The sequence below is a fragment of the Zootoca vivipara genome, chromosome 12 (genome assembly GCF_965207765.1).
Source record: "Zootoca vivipara chromosome 12, rZooViv2.hap1.1, whole genome shotgun sequence".
Lineage (NCBI taxonomy): Eukaryota > Metazoa > Chordata > Lepidosauria > Squamata > Lacertidae > Zootoca > Zootoca vivipara.
The window spans coordinates 41,615,012-41,642,547 of record NC_142595.1 but is presented as its reverse complement, the minus strand read 5'-3'; the positions used below and the strand labels follow the sequence as shown (position 1 = coordinate 41,642,547).

Genomic DNA, 27,536 nt, shown 5'->3' with positions numbered 1-27,536 from the left:
ACCAAGCAAAATTTCCAATTAGCAGACAGATCACATGTCATCATTTATCACAGTCATTAACCACCACATAGTTCTGTCAATGGAGTGTCAGCAGTAGATGACTAGTCAACCATCTTTGCTCCCAGAAGTCTTCACTCTCTTGGTCTCCCATTCAGGATGACTCCGAGAAGACTTTGGCTGAAAAGCGATAAACATGTTTTCTTTAGTAATATTGCAAAGAATCTACAATCAAGTGATTACCTCACCTGTAATTATCCCATTATTCATAATAGCATCCTTCCCACACCCTTAGGACTTATTTTGGCTACATGCAAAATGCTAAAACTATTAATAAGTAAGGTCTGATTAATAACTATGAACTATTCAGAGCTGGTTATATAGAAACACAGACTCATCATTGTGGTGACCCTTTTTTATATATTGTACTATTCTGGTTTGGCATCATCTGTGGAAGTGACCATTCAAGTCAGGCTTTGGTACTCGGGATCACTTGAATAGCAATGACAGAATAGTTAAATTTGTGCCAGAAACAAAGAACCCCTTGCAAGATGGTAGTATTTTTATTGCAGGTGGTATTACTTCCACTACAGGGTTTGTGCAAGTTTCTTCCTCTTCCTCTGTGTTCTGTCAGAGAGCCTGTCCATATTCTTCACAAATATTATCAGGCAGGTGACCTCATCATTGCTGGTATTATTTCTCAGATCTATATATTTTCAGACACCGTGACCTTTGAAAAACACCCATCTCAGGAGCTTTCAGATGACCCTATGTAAGTAGTTGAGTTTTTCAAAGCCATATTCTAAAATGACCTATTCCTCGGGGTTGGACTTCCACTGGATATAGCCAGTGGGCTGGCAAATTATTGGAGCTTCAGTTGTTCTATTAATTCATTTAAGTCTACCTCCATTTGATCTTGTGTTTACACATGTTGTTTGTCTTTACGTGGTCATCTTGTGTCCCTGTGGGATACCATGAGTAAATGCAGCATGGAAGTTTAACAAACCTACAATTTTTCATGTGGCTGGCAGATTTAAAGTATTTTGACTGCAATATAGAGTCACATTTTGATTGGCATCTTAAAAAAAGAAATCTTATGATTCACTTGGGGTTTTTAAAATAAATAAATAAAAGATCTTCCTATATTGATTAAGCATCTAAACATAGGCATAAGAATTCAGACCAAAAAATGCCCCCCCCCCAAGACACCTTAACATAAAGTGCAATTTCACTTCTAAGGGCACTGCATACATCCAGTACATGAAGCCATAAGGATGTTCCTTGTTCATCCCCCCTCTAGTCTGCAGGGTTTACCTTGAAGATTCAGAAGTTTGTATCAGCAAAGGAATGCTTCTTTGAATGTTGTGCAGTGCCTGGCATCTTTACCCTAGTATTCTGCCTGACAAGGTAGCATTTCTAAAGATATGTATTTCACTGCTGAATTTTTATGATGATTTTTTAAAGATAAATGCAACATGATGTGATCATGCAGAAAATTAAATTAGGAAAAAAGAAATGAAACATTCCTTCAGCTCTAACACACAAAGAGCAACCCTGAAGGGGTTGCTAGGGCTGTGCAGCAGATTCAGCCAATGCTTGAATCTTGAAATGAATCAGGCAATTTTGGGTGGATCTGGACTTTGACTGAGTTAGGTGGAAGCAGCCCCAGATTGCCCCAGATTGGGTCTGGCCTCTCAGAAGCCTTTGGGACAGTCAGGGTCAGGGTGTCAGGTGCCCTACCCAACCCAGCCTTTCCCAGACTATGATTTTGAGAACAGCAGCAGCATCTGGGAAGAGAGGAGCTCCCAGTACGTTTCCGAGCACAATTCAAAGTGTTGGTGCTGACCTTTAAAGCCCTAAACGGCCTCGGTCCTGTATACCTGAAGGAGTGTCTCCACCTCCATGTTTAATTTTACTGTTTACTATTGGATTCTGACGGATTGCTGCTTTGTTTGATATAAACTATTTTAAAGTTATTGTGACTTTTATATTGGATTAGATTGTTACTATCAATGCTTGATGTTTTATTATGTTTTCATGCGTTGGAAGCCGCGCAGAGTGGCTGTGGCAACCTAGCCAGATGTGCAGAGTATAAATAAAATTATTATTATTATTATTATTATTATTATTATTATTATTATTATCATGCACCCCAGTTCTAATCTTATGACAATATACTGTATTGTGATGCACCCTTCAACTCTCAATACAGGATGATGACTCAGCTCTATCAACACATCCTGGCCTTGGCATTTGCTGTAAAGGAGATCAATGGAAATCCCTGTGTCTTGCCCAATGCTACTCTCGGATTCCACATGTATAACAGCCATTTTAGTGAAAAGTGGACCTTTCAAGCTTCAATAGAGCTTCTCTCAAGAAGGGCCAAATTCATCCCTAACTACAAGTGTGATGCTGAAAATACTCCAGTTGCAGTCATTGGAGGACCAAACTCTTATATTGCACCTAACATGGCACCCATCCTGTGTACCTACAAGATACCACAAGTAAGATTTAAATATGGAACATAAATACGCATGTTTAAGAAGCCATTCGAACTTCTCTTGCATTTCAGAAATTATGCTATTGTTCTACATTTTGTCTTCTCATATTCCTGTTTAATACGTAAAGCTGAAGATACAAGATTGTAGAGCGGATCTATGTATATCAGGACACCCAAAAAGTGCTTTCAATAACCATGGACAGTTTTACAGATTCATGCTTCTCCTAGTCAATATCGGTTTTACAAGAAGGTGTTTGAATGTGTCTCTTTCCCAACATTTTGAACATAGTAAAGTGCTTTTGGTACACTCACTCTACTATTCTGTCTGACAAACTAATTGATTGTTCATGCAATCTACAGTAACTTCAATAGGTTCACGGGTATGCTGGTATGCTAATAATTCTAATTTCTATTTTCTGTAGACGTCACAAATCCATAGTAGGGATGGAGAAGAGGATTTAGCTAGTGGGTCGCACCTTGAGTTTCCCATTCCATAGACCACCTTCATAGGGACAGAGGTGCCCATCTGTCGGTCATCTGATATTTACCTTGTGGTTTCAAGCAGTTTCTTGAACTTTCCCATCCCTAATATAGTATATAATGTGAAACCTTGGAAATGTGCTTATGGTTTGTCCAAGATGGCATGTTGGGCCAATCTCCAAGGCCTGGCAGAACAGAGGTTTCCCACTCCAGATCTGTAGTGTGCAAAGTGAGAATTTAACACAATTTAATGTATTAAAACCCATAACTATACTCCATTCCAATATATGTACAAAGTTCATTTGAATCTAAAGAAAATTCCCAGCACATTCGTCATATCAAATGTGTGTACTTTACGTCTGGTGCAGTAGGAATAAATAGATGTGCATTCAATGTATTCTGCACAAGCTCTTCATCTAATGTAAAGCAGCATTCATGTATCCTGGATGGAATACAAAAAAAAACAAAAAAACCCATAACATCACTTATAGAAATACTGTTGCATTTTTTAAATACTATTATTTCAAGGAAAGGTTGCAGATTGTCTTCCATATCTGATTCTAGAGTTATTTCTAAAGTGATATGATCTTAGAATCATAGATTCACAGAGTTGGAAGAGACAACAAGGGTCATCCAGTTCAACCCCCTGCCAAGCAGGAAACACCATCAAAGCATTCTTGAGATATGTCAAGCCTCTGCTTAAAGACCTCCAAAGAAGGAGACTCCACCACACTCCTTGGTAGCAAATTCCACTGCCGAACAGCTCTTACTGTCAGGAAGTTCTTCCTAATGTTTAGGTGGAATCTTCTTTCTTGTAGCTTGAATTTATTGCTCCGTGTCCGCTTCTCTGGAGCAGCAGAAAACAACCTTTCTCCCTCCTCTATATGGCATCCTTTTATATATTTGAATATGGCTATCATATCACCCCTTAACCTTCTCTTCTCCAGGCTAAACATACACAGCTGCCTAAGCCACTGGGCAAACTTTGAGGCAAGTATGTCATAGGCCAGATTCCTGATGATGAGAGGATGGCACAAGGCACATATGCAGAATTCCATACGGTTCTTGGTTTTGTCACAATGAATAGGCACCAGAACATCAGTACAGTCATACCTCGGGTTGCGTTCGCTGCGGGTCATGTACTTTCGAGTTAAGTACTCGGCAGACCGGGAAGTGTTTACTTCCAGGTTTCGCTGCGTGTGCATGCACAGAAGTGTTCTGTGTGCTGTGCGTGCACACATAAGCGCTCTATCAGCGCTTTGCACATGCGCTAAAGCACTGCTCGGGTTGAATACTTTTCGGGTTGCAAACAGCACCCCAGAACAAATTGTGTACTCAACCCGAGGTACCACTGTAGAAAGGATAGCCAGAATAGAAGCACTCAGCTATTTTCTCCCTATGCCTATCAGCCTGTTTGGCTTTATCATAAATTTCCAACAAATGATCCACAACGTTGAGTAATCTTAATGTATTGCCTCCTGCTTCTAAGGCATATTTTCTAAGCCTGTGTCACATTTGCAAATTCATGTTAGGAGTGGATATAAGCTAATGTAAATCACAGTTTTTTTCAAATCTAACCCAAATCATTCTCTCTCATATTCCTTTAACATTTTTGAAATATTATTTAGCTCATATACGGCTCTGCTCCAGTTCTGAATAAAAAAACTGATGGGATTTTCTTCTACCAAATGTTCCCAAATGTGAGCCACCTATATGAAGGCATTCTCCAATTACTGTTGCATTTTGCATGGACATGGGTTGGGATGCTTTCTCAGGATGATGATACTATAGAGAAGTTTAAAGAGGAGATGCTCCCATTGTTTTCCAAAGGGGGAATCTGCTTTGACTTCATAGAAAAATTCCCCAAACAAACTTCTTCCAGTGATTTTGGTGACATGGTAGAAGAGGGCTTTAAATCTATCAAAGTTGTTATGGAAAGCACTGCCAAAGTTGTGGTTGTATATGGAGAAATTCAGAGTATAATGGCAATGAGAACAATGCACCAGCTTTTACAATTTGCAAATATATCAATGAAGTTCCAGGCAAAAGTCTGGATTATGACAGCTCAGATGGATTTCACATCATTTTCGTTCCAAAGAAGTTCAGACATAAATTTCCTCCATGGTGCTATATCTCTAGCAATTCACTCAAAGGAGGTGTCAGGATTCCATAAATTTATTCAGCATAGGAACCCTTACTCAGAAAACAATGATGGTTTTATAAGGAACTTCTGGGAAGAATCATTCAGCTGTACATACCCAGATTCTTTTCTAGACAAGATGAACAAGAAAGTCTGCACTGGAGAGGAGAAGCTAGAGACCCTTCCCATGTCTGTTTTTGAAATGTCTATGACAGGAAATAGCTACAGCATCTACAATGCGGTCTATGCAGTGGCACATGCATTCACTACAAGGCATTTATCCCAAGTCAAACACAGAGCAATGGCAGATGGAGTAAGATTGGACCAACAACCATGGCAGGTAATGTCCTGCTCATGATTTTAAAGATTGGGGTGTACTCCCATATTTGTAGGTGCAACAACTTCCCATTGCATGCATCTCCACCCAAGACATTTAGCAACTATTCGCTGATTTTATGGCAAGCAGAGATAGGTGAGACTTAGAAAGCTCTTTTCAGTTTAACTCAAAATTTCTGTATGGTAGAACAAGGGAGGAAAGACCTGATGTGAGAGCTAGGGGAAAGTATCATTTCCTTTCTCCAATTCCTGCCAGTATATCCCTTGGAGTTGAGTGAATACACTGAGGGGCAAACACAGAAGGTTGAACAAGAATGCCACATCCTATGAAGAACCAGCTTCTCGCCCCTCCTTTGATAATTTTCACTTCAAAAAAAATCTTTACTCATAGAATGTTAGAAGAGCCTGTTGGATCAGGCAATGGCCCATCATAATTATGGTGATGATGATGATTCATTTCATTTCTGTACCACGTCTGGGAATTCCAAGGCATTTCCTTTTTTGTGGGTCCTACATGCCCACCTTTTGGGGGGGGGGTTATATGGGCAGCTGCTCCATGGCACTGTCTCAATTCCATTCCTGCTTCTTATGGGCAGCAACCCCGGACATTTTGCCACCTCCTACAATAAAGTTCAACCAGGATTAGCCTACATACATACATCCTTTCAAAGAAACATAATCCAAATCTCCATGTCTGATAGATTATAACCTTGATGTGTATTTGCATCCTTTGCACCTTTAAAGTACAGCCTCCTATTTTTTCACCCTCATAAATTAGCTCCATCATGTTCTCGGAAGTATTTCCTTTAACAACAGTGTGGAGGAAACAGTGTCCTTTGATCAAAACAGGGAATTAGTTGCTGGATTTGACATTATAAACTGGGTCACATTTCCAAACAAATCCTTCCTCAAGGTCAAAGTTGGAAAGATTGAGCCAATGGTTCACCAGGACAATGTCTTCATCATTAATGAGGATGCCATCGTATGGCCCAACCAGTTTAAACAGGTAGTGACTGTGCACATTTTGGGAGCTATTGAATAAGTTCTTCAATGTTCAAAAAGTCACATTGTCTCCAGATTTTGAAGTGGTTGTTAGACTGCTGAAGAAAAATGTACAGAATTCAAGCAACACTGTCATAATGCGTATTTTGTCTCATGTTTTCTGAATGTGGACAAAGGACTCCAGTTATAGGAAAGTAAGTTCAACACATAAATATGATGTGCACTCAATAATTCATTATATTTCCTTCACTTCCTTGACCCATTCCTTCACTGCAGAGGAATAATAATGAACTAAAAGCTCGACAACCTATTTTTGGATTATTATTATTTTTTAAAAAACTACTTTATCATTTACTAACAGATATCCCCCATTTCCATATGTAATGATCACTGCAGTTCAGGTTATAGAAGAGCTAAAAAAGAAGGGAAGGCATTTTGCTGCTATGATTGCTTTCCATGTCCAGAAGGGAAGATCTCAAACAAGAAAGGTAAGGAATGTCATATGTCGATGTGTTCTTTTTAACAGTTGTCACCTATTTAATAGATTGATGCCTTCTATTTTGTAAATAGATTGACTACAATCCAGCTTGCTCCCATCAGTGTTTTAAATGCTTAAACTAATTGCTCTAGCATTCAAAATTGTGAAATACAGTGGTGCCTCGCAAGACTAATTTAATTTGTTCTGTGAGTCAAATCGTTTTGCGAAAATTTCGTCTTGCAAATCCCGTAGAAATGCATTGGGGAAAAAATTATTATTTTTTGCCCATAGGAATGCATTAATTGAATTTCAATGCATTCCTATGGGAAACCGCGATTCGCTAGACGAATTTTTCACAAAACAAATTCATCTTGCGAGGCAACCTCCAATCGTAAAACCCATTCGTCTAGCGAAAAATTCATCTAGCAGGGCATTCGTCTAGCGAGGTACCACTGTATTAGTATCCACAAAGCATATGTAAAGGGTTAATTGCAAGAACTATAGAACTCTGTGATGTCACACACTCTGTGGCAGTGGTGGCATTTATTTGAAGGGTCTAACAGTTAGAACAGGAGGTTTGTTGTGTGCTGCTGTTGTCTGCCTAAGATAAGGTTACCAAACGTCCCCTTTTCCTGGGGACAGTCCCCGGATTTACAAATCAGTCCTCATACAAAATCCATTGAAGTTGAAAAGTGCCCCCGGATTCATTGAAAAAAATCTGGTAACCTTACCTTAAGGGTTATCTGAAGAAGCTTATACCCAGAACAAACTTAGTTAGTTTCTAAGGTGCTATTGGACAATTTTCTTATTTTTTTTAAATTTTCCATAGATTAAACTGTTACAGTCTGTAACAGTTTAATCTATGTAAAAAGCTATTAGCAATTGCAGTATCACTTACCTGAATTGAACATAATAATCTGCAACTGCAAGAATACTAAGACAAAGTTATTTGTTCTTTCAACTTTAAACAGAGAGTTTCTTGTGTAGTTTTTATAGGAGGGAAAGTAGAAATAAGAAAAGGGTCAAACGACCCAGGGCTGTCTTCCACATACTTCACATGAGGTAACTTGGGTGGCCGAAGAAAATATCAGACAAATTCATCCAGGATAAGAATATTAGTGGGTTGGATCAGTTGAAACAAAAAGACTGTGCAAGCCCCAGCCCCAAACACACAAATCAAAAGACACAGAGGCCCCTGACACCTTCAGGCGCTAGCAGGATGGCTGAGATTTGTTTATATTTCTGGATTTGCTTGGAACCCATGAGAAAGCAGGCCCTTGATGCCATCAAACTCAGATTATGCAGGAAGTAGAATGGTGCTGGAGGAGACTCTTGGGAGTCTCATCGACTGCAAGAAGATCAAACCTCTCCATTCTGAAGGAAATCAGCCCTGAGTGCTCACTGGAAGGACAGATCGTGAAGCTGAGGCTCCAATACTTTGGCCACCTCATGAGAAGAGAAGACTCCCTGGAAAAGACCCTGATGTTGCACAAGGAGAAGGAGATGACAGAGGACAAGATGGTTGGACAGTGTTCTCAAAGCTACCAACATGAGTTTGTCAAAACTGCGAGAGGCAGTGGAAGACAGGAGTGCCTGGCGTGCTCTGGTCCATAGGGTCACGAAGAGTCGGACACGACTAAACGACTAAACAACAACAGAATTTCATATTATAATTACACTGGCACCTCAGGTTAAGCACTTAATTGGTTCCAGAAGTCCGTTCTTAACCTGAAGCGCATGTTCCCATTGAAAGTAATGGAAAAGTGGATTGATCTGTTCCAGACGATGATAAACACCCCCTAGAACAGCAATTTAACACAAATTTAACTGTCTAACGAGACCATTGATCCATAAAATGAAGGCAATAATCAATGTACTGTACTATAAAATAAATAAGACAATATTGTAGATGAAAAAAATAACATTTTTTTCCCTTTCATGCACTGATGATAGTCATCCACACGATCCCCAAAACAATAGCAGTAGGCAGAGTCCCCCAGAAGTCCCCCAAACGAAGGCACAAAGCAGAGACAAAAGCACAGGGCAGACTCACATAAACAAATTCCAAAATCTCTTGCAGAATCCCAAAATTTTCCCCTCCCCTCCCACAGGGTAAGTGGGCTTACCTGGCTAGGTGCCACCCATCTTGCTACAGCTGGGGGGGGGAAGGGTTGGTAAAGGGCTTTTCAGCCCAGGCTCATCTTTGTTTTCTTAACAGCTTCACTGCTCTTGGTCTTCGTTAACCTAACGAGCAATACATTTTCCATAATATCCTAACTAGACTAAAGGATGCCGAGAGACAAAATATTATGGCAGCTGTAAACAAAATTTGCTCCCCTATATTCTATGATTTAAATATCTTAGATAGCAGATCCAATTACGTCACTAAATTAATAATCCCAGCCCAACGTAGGGCTTTTATGCTGGCCCGTTTGAATGTTTTTCCCTCGGCATTTGTCAGGGGAAGATATCAAAACATTCCTAGAAACAAGAGATTCTGCAGATGCTCTATGAATGTCCCAGACACTGTAGAGCTCATTGCCCATTGTACAGTACGCTCCGTCAACGCGTGCTGTCCCCTCTTTTGGGTGGTCTGGAATCCCAGCAAGGTGAAAGTGTGGGATTCTGCCTATCTGATGTTGACCAAAGGGTAACGGGGGGGGGGGGGGTAGCCGAGTTTTTGGTAGCAGTCCTCCAAGGAGCAGGTTAACAAGGAAAACCACAGATTGATTATATATATATATATATATATATATATATATATATATATATATATATATATATATCCAACTGCTGCCTTTTTATATATATTTCAAGGCTTTTATATGTTATTTTCTCTTTTATGGTTTTATTTGCAAAATGCCTAATAAAGGTTTGATAAGTACCTAACTTTGGGGCTGGGATGTGACCTGCTGGGCATCCTGCAGATGTCGGGGCCTGGCTCTGGGCATTTGTGGGGGCCTTGGAGAGCTCCTGCAGCTGAAGGCTGATCGCAGAGCCTCTGTAGGCCCCTCGGATGTCAAGGCCTGGCTCCGGGCAGTTGTGGAGTCCTCCGAGAGTTCCCATGGCTGGAGCCCAGTCACAGAGCCTCCGCAGGCCCCACACATGTTGAGGCTTAGCTCCAGGCATTCATGGAGGCCTCCGAGAGCGCCCACTGCTGGAGCCCAGTCGCAGAGCCTCTGCAGGCCCAGCGGATGTCCGGGCTTGACTCCGGGCAGCGGTGAGGCCTCTGACAGCTTGGAAAACCTCCCGGTTAAAAACGTTCATAACCTGAAAAAACGTAACTTGAGGCGTTCGTAACCAGAGGTACCACTGTACTACAAAATTAACATTTGATATTTCAAGTTCACTACCCTCATACAGAAACAGAATGCCATACTTAAATATCACATTATGTCTATTTTTCATATTTTATTTCAGACATGGATGATTGTTTTCAATGTTCAGAAGATCATTATCCAAACATTGGCCAAGATAGATGTCTCCCAAAATACATAAGCTTCCTGACTTACAATGATCCTCTGGGGATCACCTTGACCACATTTGCAGTTTTATTTTCTTTAATCACAACTTTGGTTCTTGGAATATTCCTCAAGCACCAGGACACTCCCATAGTCAAAGCCAATAATCGAAACCTCACCTATGTTCTCCTCTCCTCTCTCCTCCTCTCCTTTCTTTGTGCTTTGCTATTCATTGGCAAACCAGATTCACTGACATGTCTCCTACGACAAACTACTTTTGGTGCAATCTTCTCAGTGGCAGTTTCCTGTGTATTAGCCAAAACCACAATTGTAGTTCTAGCTTTCATGGCTATCAAGCCAGGCTCTAGGATGAGGAGATGGGTGGGGAAACAACTGGCAACCTTTATTGTTCTTTCCAGCTTCCTTGTTCAGACTGTTTTTATTACTGTGTGGCTGGCTACCTGTCCCCCATTCCCAGATGTTGACATGCACTCAGTCACTGAAGAAATTGTATTGGAATGCAATGAAGGGTCAAATATCATGTTTTACTCTGTTTTGAGCTTCATGGGTTTCCTGGCCATTGCCAGCTTAACTATGGCTTTCCTAGCTCGGAAGTTGCCTGATAGTTTTAATGAAGCCAAGTTTATCACTTTCAGCATGTTGGTCTTTTGCAGTGTGTGGTTGTCTTTTGTCCCAACTTACTTGAGCACAAAAGGGAAACACATGGTGGCTGTGGAGATCTTCTCCATCTTGGCCTCTAGTTTTGGATTACTGGGCTGCATCTTTTCCCCCAAATGTTATATCATTTTGCTGAGGCCAGAGTTAAACAGCAGGGGGCAGCTTCTCATAAGAAAGAGTTAAAGAATGAACAAGTCTATTTGATGTAGCAAATCATAGCTGAACTAAATCTCCTTGTATTCATTTTGCTTCTTCTCAGAATGCCTCAACCCAACAAAGCAAACAGAGCAGCCCATGTAGCTGTTCTCCCTGGACTTTCTCCTGACAAAGTACTATGATTAAGGGAAGCAGTGACTCCTGTGACCTAGAGGAGTCATAGACCTGGGAGGGACCTTAATTCCACATTTTGGGGGGAAAAAACATTGGTTACAAGGTCTTCTATAATGAGCTTCTAACTTCTTCCTTTCCCAATACAACAGTGCTCCCTTATTATCAAGTGAAAGGGAAATTAAAATAACAGTTCTGAATATGTGACAAGCACATTTTCTTCAACAATTCCAGAGGGAATTTTTAGCACGGGGTGAATAATTACATTGCTTCTTGATGATTAACGAGGCTATAATTTGAGCTGCTGTTTCTCAAAAAAAACAATGGGGACTTACAGTGGCCACTGGTGAACCTAATGCAGAGTATACTAAACTTAATCAGAATTAATCAGAGTTGTGATCCACAAGTCTGATTTTGGATACTCCGAGATTGCATCATCTCGGGAAAATAAACTACCATTTAAATGAGACCATTTTTATCTTGGAGAAGATAAAACGTTGTTTCTGCATAGAACAAACAGTTGTCTTTGTATTGAGAATGCTGGTTTTGGTTTTCTTGCTGCTGGAACTGATTTCTTACAATGGATGTCAGGCTCACATAGCAAAATGCAGGCTCCAAGGTCCACACCGTCCACTTCACATGTATCATCAGCCAGGAGAGTTCCTCATTGGTGGCATCGTTTCCCATGGTGGCTTCATCTCCTCTCCAGCAACATTCACTGAGGAACCCCCACCAGCGCTGTCTGAAGAGCTTGTGTAAGAACTAAGTCACTCATTCATTACTCCAGAGGAAAGATCACAGCAAGAGTTTCAGCCTCAGAATAATGACTAAGGATGCAAACCTCTACCCATTTACCTAGGGATAACCACTTTTCATTTCAGTGTGAGATATGCTGATGTAAAATCCATAAGAATCTTGTGCGAATTAATACTGTAGAAGCTCCCATTTCTCAATAGGGAAATGAATATAAATGTATTGAAATGTATACATATTTATGTGTCTGAGATAGCCCTTTTGAAAAGCTGATTTTGATAGACTTTATCTCAACAGGAGTGTTAGTGAGAATGAATTAAAAAAGACTTTTCAGAAGCTGAATGCTCATATTATTTCATTTCCTGATCTTAGGCTAAAATTTGTTTCACAATGACGGCATTTAAATGAAGTATAGAAATCTGTCAATTACAACCACCATCTCTGCCTCATGAGTAAGGAAGGAGTCATTGCATGAGAGAGCTCAGAAAATTTGTAAATGTCAGGAAAAGACATCTGATGTTTCAGAGGAAGACCCCAGGGGTTCCAATGTTCCTATGGGCACCACACTAGCAACCGCTTGTCTAGATACCATTGTCCTTAATAGAATGGAGAACTGGGACAAAACTGACAGATTGAATTTCTATAGGGACAAATGTCAGGTTCTGCACTTAGGCAGAAAATACCAGCTGCACAAATATAAGATGGGGAACACCTGGCTTTCCAGTGGTATGTCTGAAAAGGATAAAGGAGTCAACAGGAGTATAGTGCTAGAATCAAAAGAAGTAATAGAACAGCTCTATTCTGCCCTGCTCAGACCACACCTGGAGTACTGTGTTCAGTTGTGTTCAAGATACTGACAAGCTGCAACGTACGCTGAGGAGGGTGACATATACGATCAAGGGTCTAGAAACCAAACCTTATGAGGGGAGGTTGAGGGGGTTGGGTATGAAAATAGAAGACTGAGGGAATGTAGGATAGCCATTTTCAAATATCTCAGGGGCTGTCACCAGGAAGATGGAGCAAGCTTGTTTTCTCTTGCTGCAGAGGGTAAGACCAGAACCAATGGATTCAAGTTGCAAGAAAGGAGATTCTGTCTAAACATCAGGAAGAACTTGCTGATTATAAGAACTGTTCAGCAATAGAATGGACTGGGAGTTAACTCCACGGAAGTCGATATGATTAACTACTGTGCTGATATGTAAAATGATAAATTAGTTCCTTATGATATTGTTTGCAACTCTCATTCTAGGGTGGTGCCTAAGGGTTACCAGCACATCATGGCCTTGGCATTTGCTGTAAAGGAGATCAACGAAGACCCTCACATCTTACCCAATATCACCTTGGGGTTTCACTTATATGACAGCTATATCAATGCAAGGAGTACATATCTTGCCACACTGATGCTTTTATCCACGGTGAAGAAATTTGTCCCTAATTATATATGTGATGTTGAAAATAATCTGGCTGGGGTCATTGGAGGATTGGATTCTGAAATCTCTTTTTATGTGGCAACTGTTTTGGATATCTATAAGATTCCGCAGGTAAGACACCCATGTACAACACCTCTATTAGCTTGCATAGAGAAAGAGGCTGAATTCACAGCACCAGTTCAAGGTGTATCACCAGCTCAGGGCGAGGATGAAATTGGAAGCAGAACTGTTGCCTTATTGGCTTCAGCTGGGTTCCTTGTGTTGCGCCCGGCAGGGAGAAAGACAGTCAATAACGACACCGAGGGTTGAATTCAAAGAAAGAGTTTATTTCTCTATATAGAGAAGGCACTTGGTGATGCTTCACAACAAGAGAAAAGAAAGTTTGCCTGAGGCTTTTATCCACTTTTGGGCTCCTCTACCCCCTCCCCATGAATCCACTCTGTAAGTATGCACACGTAAGAGGGTCATAGGTTAAACATACACATACAGGAAGATCCGTGTCCTGTCCTTATCATAAACACATGCTGACATTGTAAAACTCAGCAAAGCGACCCTATACCATCAGCCTTCAGCAAGGCTGTTTGTGCGTCTACTAATAATACGTCATCTCCTGATGCAGACTTTGTGCAGGCTCTCTGGCAAGGCCATTCGTCTAGCAGGATCTCTCTGCTCTGATAAGGAGAGGGCATCCTGTCTCACTGTTCCTTATGCTTACATTACACTTTGGCACAGAGAGAGGCACTGAAAGGCACTTAATGGATTTAAAGAGAAAAGCAAGCATCTAAAGAATATCGGGGGGGGGGGGGCTGAGCCGCACAGTCAGAATTATACAGGGCAAACAATGCAAACTATATGATCCGATTTACAATTAGCAAATCTTCTTCTCTACATGATATTCTTGTAAAGAAGCTGGTAAAATGTGGGCTAGACAATGCTAGCATTCAGTGGATTTGTAACTGGCTTACTGACTGAACCCAAAGGGTGCTCATCAATGGCTCCTCCTCATCCTGGAGAGTAGTGACTAGTGGGGTGCCACAGGGTTCTGTCTTGGGCCCAGTCTTATTCAACATCTTTATCAATGACTTAGATCAGGCATGTCCAACAGGTAGATCGCGATCTACCAGTAGATCACTGGACGCCTTTAGTAGATTACTGCTAGATCACTGGCTCCCCCCCCCAAAGAAGCTCAACAGCTTTGGCTCCCCTAAAAAAAAGCTAAACATTTTTGCCCTGCACTCCCCCAAAAGAGGGCTTTCCTCCTCCCTAAGAAAAACTCAACAACTTTAACCTGACCCCCCCCCCAAAAAAGAGGGTAGATCACTGCCAGTTTTTAAACTCTGCGAGTAGATCGCAGTCTCTTGGGAGTTGGCCACCCCTGACTTAGATGATGGGCTTGAGGGCATCCTGAGCAAGTTTGCAGACGACACCAAATTGGGAGGGGTGGCTAATACCCCAGAGGACAGGATCACACTTCAAAATGACCTTAACAGATTAGACAACTGGGCCAAAGCAAACAAGATGAATTTTAACAAGGAGAAATGTACGGTACTACACTTGGGCAAAAAAAATGAAAGGCACAAATACAGGATGGGAGACACCTGGCTTGAGAGCAGTACATGTGAAAAGGATCTAGGAGTCTTGGTAGACCACAAACTTGACATGAGTCAGCAGTGTGATGCAGCAGCTAAAAAAGCCAATGCATTTCTGGGCTGCATCAATAGGAGTATAGCATCTAGATCAAGGGAAGTAATAGTACCACTGTATTCTGCTCTGGTCAGACCTCACCTGGAGTACTGTGCCCAGTTCTGGGCACCACAGTTCAAGGAGGATACTGACAAGCTGGAACGTGTCCAGAAGAGGGCAACCAAATTGATCAAAGGCCTGGAAACTATGCCTGATGAGGAACGGCTTAGGGAGCTGGGTATGTTTAGCCTGGAGAAGAGAAGGTTAAGGGGTGATATGATAGCCATGTTCAAATATACGAAAGGATGTCATATGGAGGAGGGAGAAAGATTCTTTTCTGCTGCTCCAGAGAAGCGGACACGGAGCAAAGGATTCAAACTTCAAGAAAGAAGATTCCACCTAAACATTAGGAAGAACTTCCTGACAGTAAGAGCTGTTCGGCAGTGGAATTTGCTACCAAGGAGTGTGGTGGAATCGTCTCCTTTGAAGGTCTTTAAGCAGAGGCTTGACAGGCATATGTCAAGAATGCTTTGATGGTGTTTCCTGCTTGGCAGGGGGTTGGACTGGATGGCCATTGTGGTCTCTTCCAACTCTATGATTCTATGATTCTATGATTCCTACAGAACCATATACAATACACCACCTTCAGATCCTTGGGAAATAAAGGTTGGACAGAATTAATATAAAATGAAATAACCTAAATAAGGGGAAAGAAAGGCTGCAATAGCAGGGGAAAAATGTCACCCCCTCAATCTCTTACACACATCTCAAGGACATCCCAAAGGCCAATTTTGGGAGAGTGGGTTTCTTCATCACCAGCCATGACACCATACCCAATATGTGAATGTTGGGGGGGGGGGAGACTTTAAAATTAAACACATTCTGGAGGTATGACAAATTGCAGATATAATCTAGTTTTGCAGGAGAACAGTAATAATACTGAGCAGCTGGTTCCAAAATGAAATAAATGTTTATAAATGATGTTTGAGAAGTTTTGAAAAAGAAGAGGCAGAAATGGCAGTTCTGCTGTGTGTTGAGGTATGAGCATTGTGGAGATGAAAGAAGCTAGAGAGAAGAAATGTGTATCCGACCCTAGTTGCAATTCTGACATGGCTACAGTAAATTATGTCCAATGCAGGGATAGGCAATCCTCTTTTTAGGGCATGGTGTGTCCCTCCACTCATTTTTGCCCATGGGAGACGCTGCTGCCAAAAAAAAAAAAAATTGGAACATTTTCCCTCTCTGGTCAACAGAACAAATGTTTAAAAAACAGGAATGGGAGATGTCCCCAATTTTCAGCCCATCTGCCTGTGTGTCTTTAGTATAAATGGGAGAGGGCATGCAATTCCTGGTGGGTGGCCAAGGGCATATCTGACTAACATGATTCACCACATAATAATGTATATGAGTAGTTTGAAAGAACTCTGCAAATATTACTTTGCCTCTTCTCTTCCTCCATTCCTGCTTTAGCTCATTTATGGCTCTGCTCCAGTGATGAATAACAAAACCCCAGGGCTTCCCTTCTACCAGATGGCAGCCGCAGAAGCCCTTCAGTATAAGGGAATTCTCTCTTTGCTTCTGCATTTCAGGTGGACGTGGATTGGAGTCATTGCAACGGACAATGATAATGGAGAAAGATTTGTGCAAACCATTTCCCCAATGTTTGCCAAGAGTGGTGTCTGCTTTGCATTCATAGAAAGAATCCCCAATTTTAGTTTCATTTCTGAAATTACTGACATGTTAAATCAGGGGGCAATAATAAGCCAGAAAATTTTTAGCAGCAAAGCAAGCGTAGTGGTTGCCTCTGGAGAATCTTATTCCATGGCAACATTGAGATTGCTTTCATACTTTTCAGAACATGACGACAAGAAGAATGTAGAAAGTAAAGTGTGGATAATATCAGCAAAGGTTGAGTTTGCTTCATTTGTCTTTCAAAAGTACTGGGATGCAGGAATATTCAATGGTGCTATAGCCTTTGAAATTCACTTTAGAAACCCAACAGGATTTCATCAGTATGTTGTGCACAAAAACCCTTTTCACACAGATGGGGACGGATTTATCAGGGACTTCTGGCAACAGTCCTTTGAATGTGTATTCCCAAATATCACTTCAGACAAGGTGGAGGGGGATATTTGTACTGGACAAGAGAAGGTGGGAGACCTCCCTGGATCACTTTTTGAAATGAGCATGACAGGCCACAGTTATAGCATCCACAGTGCTGTCTACTCCATGGCCCATGCTTTGCATGCCATGTCCACATCCAGACTCAGACACAGAGGAATGGCAAAAGACGGGAGAGGGGGGAATCTGAATCAACCGTTTTGGCAGGTAAAGGCTGAACATCCTCAACTGGGAAAGTCCTGTTACTTCCTGACACTCTATGGGTTCCCAAAATCCTATCAGCTTGCTCTTTCCTCTCAGAGTCCAAACTTTTGGGAGGGTGTATTAGGAAGAAGAACCCAGAACTGAATTTATAATTTTGCTGACAGAGTAGGAGGTGGCACAGATATGGTGGTATCCTAGATAATTCCCTACATATTGTGCTGCTGGAAAATGGCAGCAGACCCTATGCAAAATGGACATGATGGTTGGGCATTTCTTTGAGTAGGCACTGCCCTGTGTTTCAGGAGAAAGTATTTGTATGATGCAAGCTTTGCAGACAAATGAGATGCCACTGCATTCATATATAGCAGGCTCAACATTTTTGACCTGATCCTCCATAAAAAAGCTCAACAACTTTGACCTGAACCCCCACAAAGGGTTGTAAGGAAGTTTGAGAGAGAGGCATGTGTGTGAAAGAAAATTGAGAGAGAGGCAGGCGTGTGAAAGAAAATTGGTGGACTCTCTCCAAGCTTGGAGCTGAATCCACTGACAGTTGACTGAATCACCCCTCATCATTTGCTGTAGGTTCAGCTCATAGGGAAAAAATGCTCCTCCCTGCATTAGACTGCAGTCTTTTCCAAACCCCTGTCTTTTCTGTTTTCAATCTAGCTCCATCAATTTCTGAGGAGCATCTCATTTAACAATACGGCAGGAGATGTGGTCTTCATCAACCAGAATGGAGAGGCAGCATCTAGCTTGGAAATTATCAATTGGATCATATTCACCAACCAAAGTTTGCACAGAGTGAGAGTTGGCAGGGTAGATCCTCAGGCTCCACCAGACCAAACATTCATCCTTGATGAAGATGCCATCACTTGGCACAGTTGGTTTAACCAGGTAGAGTTGCATTGTTTGCTAATTCAAAAGAGATTCAGTATTGAGTAAGCAGTCATTATGCACCCGCAGGTCTACTCACTGTCTTTTGAGTCGTAAATTGATGAGTGTTGTATGACCAGAGCGTTCAGGTTAAGAACCAAAAGTTTACTGCTAGAAGACCAATATGTTATTAAGGAGGTTACAAAACAGAAGAATCCTTTCAGGTACCAGAGTATGAGCCAAAAGATTACTGTAGCTAGAAGCTATGCAAGGAATGAAGGCAAATATTTTATTAAGGATGTTACAAAACTATATATTTTAACTAAAAAATAAAGTGAAGCAAGGCTAACAGTGTAAATATGGCTTCGGGGAATCCTACTTCAGAAGAAACTAACAAAAGCTAGGTTCTCTCACCCTAATTCCAACCATTTACAATCCTCACTGCAAGCTGTATACATGCAAATATGGGTTTTGCATCACATTATCCTTCATCTGAATGTGGGTCATTAGGTCCAGGTCAATTATCAGCTTTTCTTTGAAAAGGCCTGGAGAGAGGATGGCATGTTTTCTTTCAGCCAGATACGGCCTCTGGGTACATTTCCCCAGCACAAGAGGGTATGCATGCTCTTGTGGGTATGCATGAGAGGAAAGGTGTGAAGTTTAGCCTGTTCTGAAGAAAACTTTCCAGAATGGAAGGAGAAGACTGTGACGTCATCTCAATTACCACTGCAACCAGCAGGTGGCACTGCCCTGGAAGAAGCAGTTGGAACTTTTGTCCTGTGATGTTTGGACTGAGTCCAGAGGCAAAGACTTATGATACACAATAACCCTTTGACTGCAGACGGGGAATGAATCCTAACAGGGTTTCCCCAGTGACTCTGGGTGGCACATTCAGAACTCTTCCGCAGGAAGCATCTGATGGGTCCTCTGGCACCAAAATCAGTTCTAGAGCTGTCTACCTAGCGGACAACATACTCAAAAGTAAGAATTATAACAAAATCAACAAGGAAACTAGAGTAACTTCAAAGTGTACCTTAATGGACAGAGCAATCTTTGCAGAATAGATGGGGTACTGCACACCCCAGAGTAATATCAAGGGAATATCACAGAACTTCAAACATTACTACTACAAATACAAAAAGAAGCAATTGTGATACATATACATATAGCAATTACATATGACTGAAGTGCTGTGTAGTTTAGTAACATAGAGAAAGGCTCGAGAACAGAAAGGATTTGAAACTCATTAGACTCTTGATGAACCTTCTGCTCTTTCATTTATGGATTAGACTCAGCCGCTTTCAGTCTGTACTGGGAGTTGTCATCCAGGATCCAGCAAGAAAGTGAAGGAGGGACAGCCCCCTTGCTGCTACGATTGCATCCCATGTGCAGAGGGGAAGATTGCAAACCAAGATGGTAGGAGAAATAAATAGATTAAATAGAGCCAGACTCAGTATTTAGGATTGAACGGCGCTGTAAGGAAGGCTGAGTTTAAGTTTCAAATGAGGAGATGGTCTACTGTGTGTGTGATCCTACCTCTTTGTGATCAGATAGTCTAAATATGTTAATCAAATGAGAATGACTATGCATTGAGAGTAGTTGGGTGGTATGTGATTCAAATCAAATCTAGAAGGGACTTTTCATTCCTTCTGACTTACAAAAGCTACATGCAGGCTAGTGTAATGATACGTTACAAAATCAGGTGGAGGGATAGCCCTGGCTGTGCCATTTACAGACCAAATAGCTCTGAACCAATTAAATCCAACAAAACATTCCAGAGGATCAGACAGTATTAAACATGTGTTTTAATTTCAGCAGAGCTCTTTTCTTTGACAACTAGTCAACATTTCGGGAAGCTGACATGCTATGAGCTAAAGGTCATTTCCTTATTTTTTTTCCAGATATGAATGACTGTAATAAATGCCCAGAAAAAGACTATCCAAGCAAGAACCGGGATGCATGTCTACCCAAGGATATCAGCTTCTTGTCTTATGAAGAACCTTTGGGCATCAGTTTAGCCTGCTTCTCTCTTTCCCTTTCCTTGATCACAGCTCTGGTACTTGGTACATTTATAAAACACCACAACACACCCATTGTCATTGCAAACAACCGAAACCTCACCTATGCTCTCCTCATCTCTCTCCTGCTCTGCTTCCTTTGTGCATTGCTCTTCATTGGCCAACCAGAGAAGGTGACCTGCCTCCTGCGACAAACAGCTTTTGGCATCATCTTCTCAACCGCTGTTTCTTGTGTCCTGGCAAAAACCTTCACGGTGGTTTTGGCCTTCATGGCTACAAACCCAGAATCCAGAATAAGGAATTGGGTGGGGAAAGGTCTAGGCCACTCCATTCTCCTTTCCTGCTCCATAGTCCAAGCAGGGATATGTACTGTGTGGCTGGCAACCTCTCCCCCATACCCTGATGTGGACATGCACTCAATGACTAAAGAAATCATACTAGAATGTAATGAAGGGTCCGTGGTCATGTTTTACTGTGTCCTCATCTACATGAGCTTCCTGGCAACTGTAAGTTTTGCTGTGGCTTTCCTTGCTAGGAAGTTACCAGACAGTTTCAATGAAGCCAAGTTCATCACTTTCAGCATGTTGGTCTTCTGCAGTGTTTGGCTGTCCTTTATTCCTTCCTACCTGAGCACCAAGGGAAAATATATGGTAGCTGTGGAGATCTTCTCCATCTTAGCCTCCGGTGTTGGGTTGCTGGTTTGCATCTTCTTCCCAAAATGTTATATAATCCTTCTGAGGCCTGAGCTGAACAACAGGGAACAGCTAATAAGGAAGAAATAATAAAGAAATAATAAACCTGCCCTTTACTGTATTTTGTGCTTTTCTTTGTGTGTACAGTAGAATATTTGCAAAGAGGTTTTCAGCAGCTCCCTTATGTAATTTTTAGTAGACTTAGTGATTGATGATAGTCAGTCATAAATATTGAGTATTGGACTCACTCCAGAGAAAACAGGAGATTAACATCTGATGCTCTGTAAAAAAAAAACATTTTCTGTGTTTGAAGACCAAGAAGCTGTCAACTCCCAGGAATCCTGTCCAAGTTAAGTGACTTTTGAATGGAGGAATCATCCTCTTTCCCCAAAAAGACATAAGAGCCCTGTTGGGCATGGGTTCTGCAAAAGCCTCCCTTTCATAATTATAGGTGGCTATAATTTACAACTGAAAAAGATTTCTATGTTTGCTGGTGGAAATTTACATTCTGAGAGTTAGCTGCTTTCTAGCTTTAAGAAGAAGAGAAGGAAAGTCGGTCATTAACGGGCTGAAGGCAGAACAAAAAGTATGCTCTAATTGTTTGAACCAAGAAATTTTTAAACAAAGGAAATCTGTGTGCTAGGAAATTTTATTTTCCTCTTTTTTATCAATGAAAGTGTTGCCAAGAAATTGAAAGTAACTTTACTACTTCTTATTTCCTCCATGGGAAATAAATGTGTTTAATTTTGTAAGAAATAACTCTGTGAAAATGATTGGGTGGAGATGGGGGAGTAATCCATTTTCATTCACATTTTATGCATCTCAGCACTGAGCTCTTTCAGTTTCTCAACCAAGAATTGCTGCTTGATACTCACACTCAATGGGGTGTTCAACAATATTTTTGCCACCCTAACAGTCTCTGCCTTGAACTCTTGTGTCTCTCTCCTTAAAATCTAACACTGCAACCTAACTATAAGGTCGGAGATATGGGATTGGTCAAACCTGGAAGGAGCTAAAATTGCCCTAAGTAAAATCCTGAGAATAAGCATAGTTCATATTGTCTCTCTCCTTAGGGATGAGCACATTCTTTTCCACAGTTTTCCACAGATTTCAGTTTCACTTTGCAGCCAGCACTTCCACAAAAGGGATGAAGAGTTAAAAGTAATATAAAATGGAAATTGTTAACAATCAGGACACCATTCTCTGTTTATAATCTTTCTTTGTTCTAAACAGTAAAAATGACATTTTGTTTTCTTTTCAGCCTGTTAAAAATGGCCTCTTCTTATGCCAACTATCAGCTCACATTCCAAGTGAAATTTCCACTTAGCAGACTGATCACATCAGTTGTAATTTATCACAGTCTCTAAAGTAATTTAGGAATAGCAGTTTAGCTTACCTAATACTCTTTTAATTAATCTTTGGGACTATTATGTGGCATCTGAGCACAATGGTGGTTCGTCAGTGTACATCACTCACTCCACCTAAAATTGTATGCCCGCAACCAGGGAGAGGAAGCGATTGAGGAAGATTGGAAAGATTTTAAACTGTATTTAAAAAAAAAATATGCTAAAGTGATGTATTAGATTAGAAATCAAGCTTTAAACAAACTGTGGAATGAGTGAACATGATATTTCGTAAGATGAAAATGAGTTTTTTATTAGGTGAATAATTTGAAACAGAATTTGCTAAATAGAAATGTATTCATGAACCAATGGGAGGGGAAACTCGAGGAGGTCCCAATATACACTGTGATGTGAGAAAAGATTTATATGTGTTTTTTCTTTTTTCTTTTTGTCTTTTTTGTGTTTTTCATTCTTTTTGTTTCTATTTTTCTGCTTTGTTTTTGTTTTTATTGTATTGTAGTATTTTACTTGTTGAGAAATTAAATAAAACATTATTTTTTTAAAAAAAATTGTATTGGTCTTCAGTGTATGAAACAGCTTTGTTTTAGAGCACTAGAGGATAATCCCTTTGATCTCACTATTTTAATAAGGAGGATCTCCCCTTTTAGAAGCAATATGTCTGAAAAAACTGAATATGAGATGTAACTGGACTAAATCTCCCTGTATTCATTTTGCCTCAACCCAACAAAACAGTTTCCCAAACCCAAGAGAGCAGCCCATGTAGTTGTTCAACCTTCACTTTCCCCTGATTAAGGGAAGCAGTGGCTCATGTCCCCGGAAGGGACCCTAATTCCCAGATGCTGACTACCCTAATTCCCAGATGCTGAATAACAGTTCAGAAAATATGGGACAAACATATTTTCTTCAGCAATTCCAGAGGGAATCCTTACCATTGGATGAAAAACTATATTCCTGCTTGATGATTAACTGGGCTATAATTTGAGCTGTTTCTTCTCAAAAAACCCTGTGGACTTACAGTGGTTTTGGATAATCCAATATTGTGTTGTCCTGGGGAAATAAACTACCATTTAAACAAGACAATTTTTATCTTGGAGAAGAGAGTGCTATGGTTTCTGCATAGAACAAATAGTGGTCTTTGTATTGAGAATGGTGGTTTTAGTGGTCTTGCTGCTGGAACTGTTTTCTTACAAAGTATGTCAGGCTCACATAGAGAAACTCAGGCTCCATGGTCCACACCGTCCACTTCACATGTATCATCAGCCAGGAGAGTTTCTCATTGGTGGCATTGTTTCCCATGGTGGCTTCATCTCCTCTCCGGCAACATTCACTGAGGAACCCCCACCAGCGCTGCCTGAAGAGCTTGTGTAAGAACTAAGTCACTCATTTATTACTCCAGAGGAATGATCAAACCTAGAGTTGCAGCCTCAGAATAACGACAAAGGCTGCAAACGTATGCCCATTTACCTAGGGAAAAGCGGGACATTTGCTGATGTAGAAATCCATAGGAATCTCTTGTGAAATAAGAGAATATTGTAGAAGCTCTGATTTCTCGATAGGGAAATAAATGTAAATGTATATAGATTTGTATGTCTGAGATAGCCCTTTTGAACAGCCATTTTTGATAGACATTTTCTGAACAGGAGTGTAAGTGAGAATCAATTAAAAAAAAACCCTGTTCTGAACCAAAGTGCCCTTATAATGTCATTTTCTGATCTAATCTAAGGTTTGTTTCAAAATGATAGTATACATTATGAAGTATAGAAATCTGTGAATTACAACCACTATCACTGCCTCATGAATAAGGAAGGTGTCATTAGAGGGAAAAAGCTGAGAAACAATGTAAATGTCAGGGAAAGACCTAGATGTTTCAGGGAAAGACCTCATGGGTTCCAATGTTCCTATGAGCAACACAATAGCAACACAACCCCTGGTCTAGATATCATTGGCCTTTACAGATTGGAGATCTGGGGCAAAACTAACAAAATGAATTTCAGTTGGGACAAATGGCAGGTTCTGCACTTAGGCAGGAAATATCAGATGCACTAAACTAAGATAGGGAAAATCTGGCATGCCAGTAGCACATGTGAAAAGGATGAAGGAGTCTGCATCAACAGAAGTATAGTGCCCCAATCAAAAGAATTAATGGAGCAGTGCTATTCTGCCATGCTCAGACCACACCTGGTGCCTTGTGTTCAGTGGTGTTCAGCACTATTTAAGAAAGATATTGACAACCTTCAACAGGTGCTGAGGAAGGTGACACATATGATCAAGTGTCTGGAAACCAAACCTTGTGAGGAAAAGTTGGGAGTGGGTGGATATTTTTAGCTATGAAAATAGAAGGCTGAGGGGAAGTCGGATTGCTATTCTCAAGTATCTCAAGGGCTGTCACCAGGAAAATGGAGCAAGCTTGTTTTCTAAACATCTGGAAGAACTTGCTGATTATAATAACTGTTCAGCAACGGAATCGAGAGGTAGTTAACTCCACTAAACTCTGTATGAATAACTAGTCTGTTGATATGTAAAAGGATATATCAGTTCCTTCTGATACTGTTTGCAACTCTCATTCTAGGGTGCTGCCTAAGCTTTACCAGCATATCATTGCCTTGGCATTTGCAGTAAATGAGATCAACAAAGACCCTCACATCTTACCCAATATCACCTTGGGCTTTCACTTATATGACAGCTATATCAATGCAAGGAGCACATATCTTGCCACACTGCTGCTTTTATCCATGGCAAAGAAATTTGTCCCAAACTATATATGTGATGTTGAAAATAATCTGACTGGGATCATTGGTGGACTTGATTCTGAAATCTCCTTTTATTTGGCAACTGTTTTGGATATCTATAAGATTCCACAGGTAAGACACCTATGTACAATACCTCTATTAGCTTGCATTGAGAAAGAGGCTGAATTCACAGCACCAGTTCTGGGTGAGGATGAAATTGGGAGCAGAACCAGTTCCTTGTAAAAAAAAAAAGTACAGAATAAAAATAAAATAACCTGAACAAGGGGAAAGAAAGACTGCAATACTTGAAGAAAAAAATGTCACACAAACCTCAAGGCCACTGATATCCCAACGGCCACTGAATGTTTAGGGGGAAAGGACTTTCAAATTAAACACACTCTGGAGGTATGAGAAATTGCAGATACTGTCCAATGCTGCAGGCGAAAATAATATAGTGGTACCTCGGTTTATGAACACAATTGGTTCCGGAAGTCTGTTCATAAACTGAAGTGTTCATAAACTGAAGCGAAATTTCCCATTGAAAGTAATGGAAAGTGGATTAATCCGTTCCAGACAGGTCCGCAGAGTACTCAACCTGAAGCGTACTTAACCCGAAGCATGGGTGTAATTGGTTCTGGAAGTCTGTTCATAAACTGAAGCAGTCATAAACTGAAGCGAACTTTGCCATTGAAAGTAATGGAAAGTGAATTAATCCGTTCCAGATGGGTCCGTGGCATTCTAAACCGAAAATTCATAAACCGAGGTGTTCATAAACCGAGGTTCCACTGTAGTACTGTGCATCTGGTTCCAATGTGAAATAAATGTTCATCAGTGAAGTCTGAGAAGCATTGGAGGGGAAAGAGGCAGAAATGGAAGTTGTGGCAGTTGGGGTATATGCACCATGAAGACAAAAGAAACTTCAGAGAAGAAATGTATATCTGACCCATGTTGCAATTCTGACACGGCTACCGTAAATATTGTCTCATGTAGGGGTAGACAATCCTCTATTTAGGGCATAGTGTGTCCTTCCAATCAGTTTTATCCATCATACAAGACCCTGCAACTATGCATAGGTTTTTGGTTCGGTGTGTTTTTAAAAATAGGAACAATTCCCCCCCCCCAACCCGTCAACAGAACAAATATTTCACAAGCAGGAATGGGAGATGACCCCAATTTTCAGGCCATTTGCATGTGTATCTTTTGTATAAATGAGAGAGGCAATGCAACCTCTGGTGGGTGGCTAAGGGAATATTTGACTAACAGGATTCATCACATGATGTATATGAATACTTTGAAAAAACTCTGCAAATATTAATTTTGACTCTTCTCTTCCTCCATTTACTTTTTAGCTCATTTACGGCTCTGCTCCAGTGATGAATAACAAAACCCCAGGACTTCCCTTCTACCAGATGGCAGCCCCAGAAGCCCTTCAGTATAAGGGAATTCTCTCTTTGCTTCTGCATTTCAGGTGGACGTGGATTGGAGTCATTGCAACGGACAATGACAAGAATAAAAATAAAATAACCTGAACAAAGGAAAAGAAAGACTGCAATACTTGAAGAAAATATGTCACACACACCTCAAGGACACTGATATCCCAAAGGCCACTGAATGTTTAGGGGGAAAGGACTTTCAAATTAAACACACTCTGGAGGTATGAGAAAATGCAGATACTGTCCAATTCTGCAGGAGAACAGTAATAGTACTGTACAGCTGGTTTGAATGTGAAATAAATGTTCATAAGTGAAGTCTGAGAAGCATTGGGGGGGGGAGAGGCAGAAATGGAAGTTGTGGCAGTTGGGGTATGTGCATCGTGAAGACAAAAGAAGCTTCACAGAAGAAATGTATATGAGACCCATGTTGCAATTTTGACAGGGCTACAGTAAATATTGTCTCATGTAGGGGTAGACAATCCTCTATTTAGGGCATGGTGTGTCCCGCCAATCAGTTTTATCCATCATACAAGACACTGCAACTGTGCATAGGTTTTTGGTTTGGTTTGTTTTAAAAAATAGGAACAATGCCACCCCACCCTCACCCCCATCAACAGAACAAATATTTCACAAGCAGAAATGGGAGATGACCCCAATTTTCAGCCCATCTGCATGTGTGTCTTTACTATAAATGAGAGAGGGCCTGCAACCCCTGGTGAGTGGCAAAGGGCATATCTGACGAACAGGATTCATCACATGATGTATATGAATAGTTTGAAAAAACTCTGCAAATATTACTTGGTCTCTTCTCTTTCTCCATTCCTGCTTTAGCTCATT

At 40.9% G+C, this 27,536-nt stretch overlaps 2 protein-coding genes across 2 annotated transcripts; both read left to right on the top strand.

Annotated features, from left to right (window-relative positions):
- Positions 1–325: 325 nt before the first annotated feature.
- LOC118095332 (vomeronasal type-2 receptor 26-like) lies at positions 326–12,536 on the top strand. Its single transcript, XM_035136501.3, has 6 exons — positions 326–769; positions 2,324–2,501; positions 4,606–5,457; positions 6,232–6,459; positions 6,817–6,943; positions 10,354–12,536. Exons 1-6 carry the CDS (start codon positions 549–551, stop codon positions 11,253–11,255), a joined length of 2,508 nt encoding a protein of 835 aa, XP_034992392.3. The 5' UTR covers positions 326–548; the 3' UTR covers positions 11,256–12,536.
- An 869-nt stretch (positions 12,537–13,405) lies between these two features.
- Positions 13,406–21,263, top strand: LOC132593142 (vomeronasal type-2 receptor 26-like). The gene is made up of 5 exons (XM_060282239.2): positions 13,406–13,693; positions 16,736–17,593; positions 18,257–18,484; positions 19,753–19,879; positions 20,365–21,263. The coding sequence occupies exons 1-5, from the start codon at positions 13,430–13,432 to the stop codon at positions 21,261–21,263; spliced, it is 2,376 nt and encodes a 791-aa protein (XP_060138222.2). The 5' UTR covers positions 13,406–13,429.
- Positions 21,264–27,536: the final 6,273 nt, after the last annotated feature.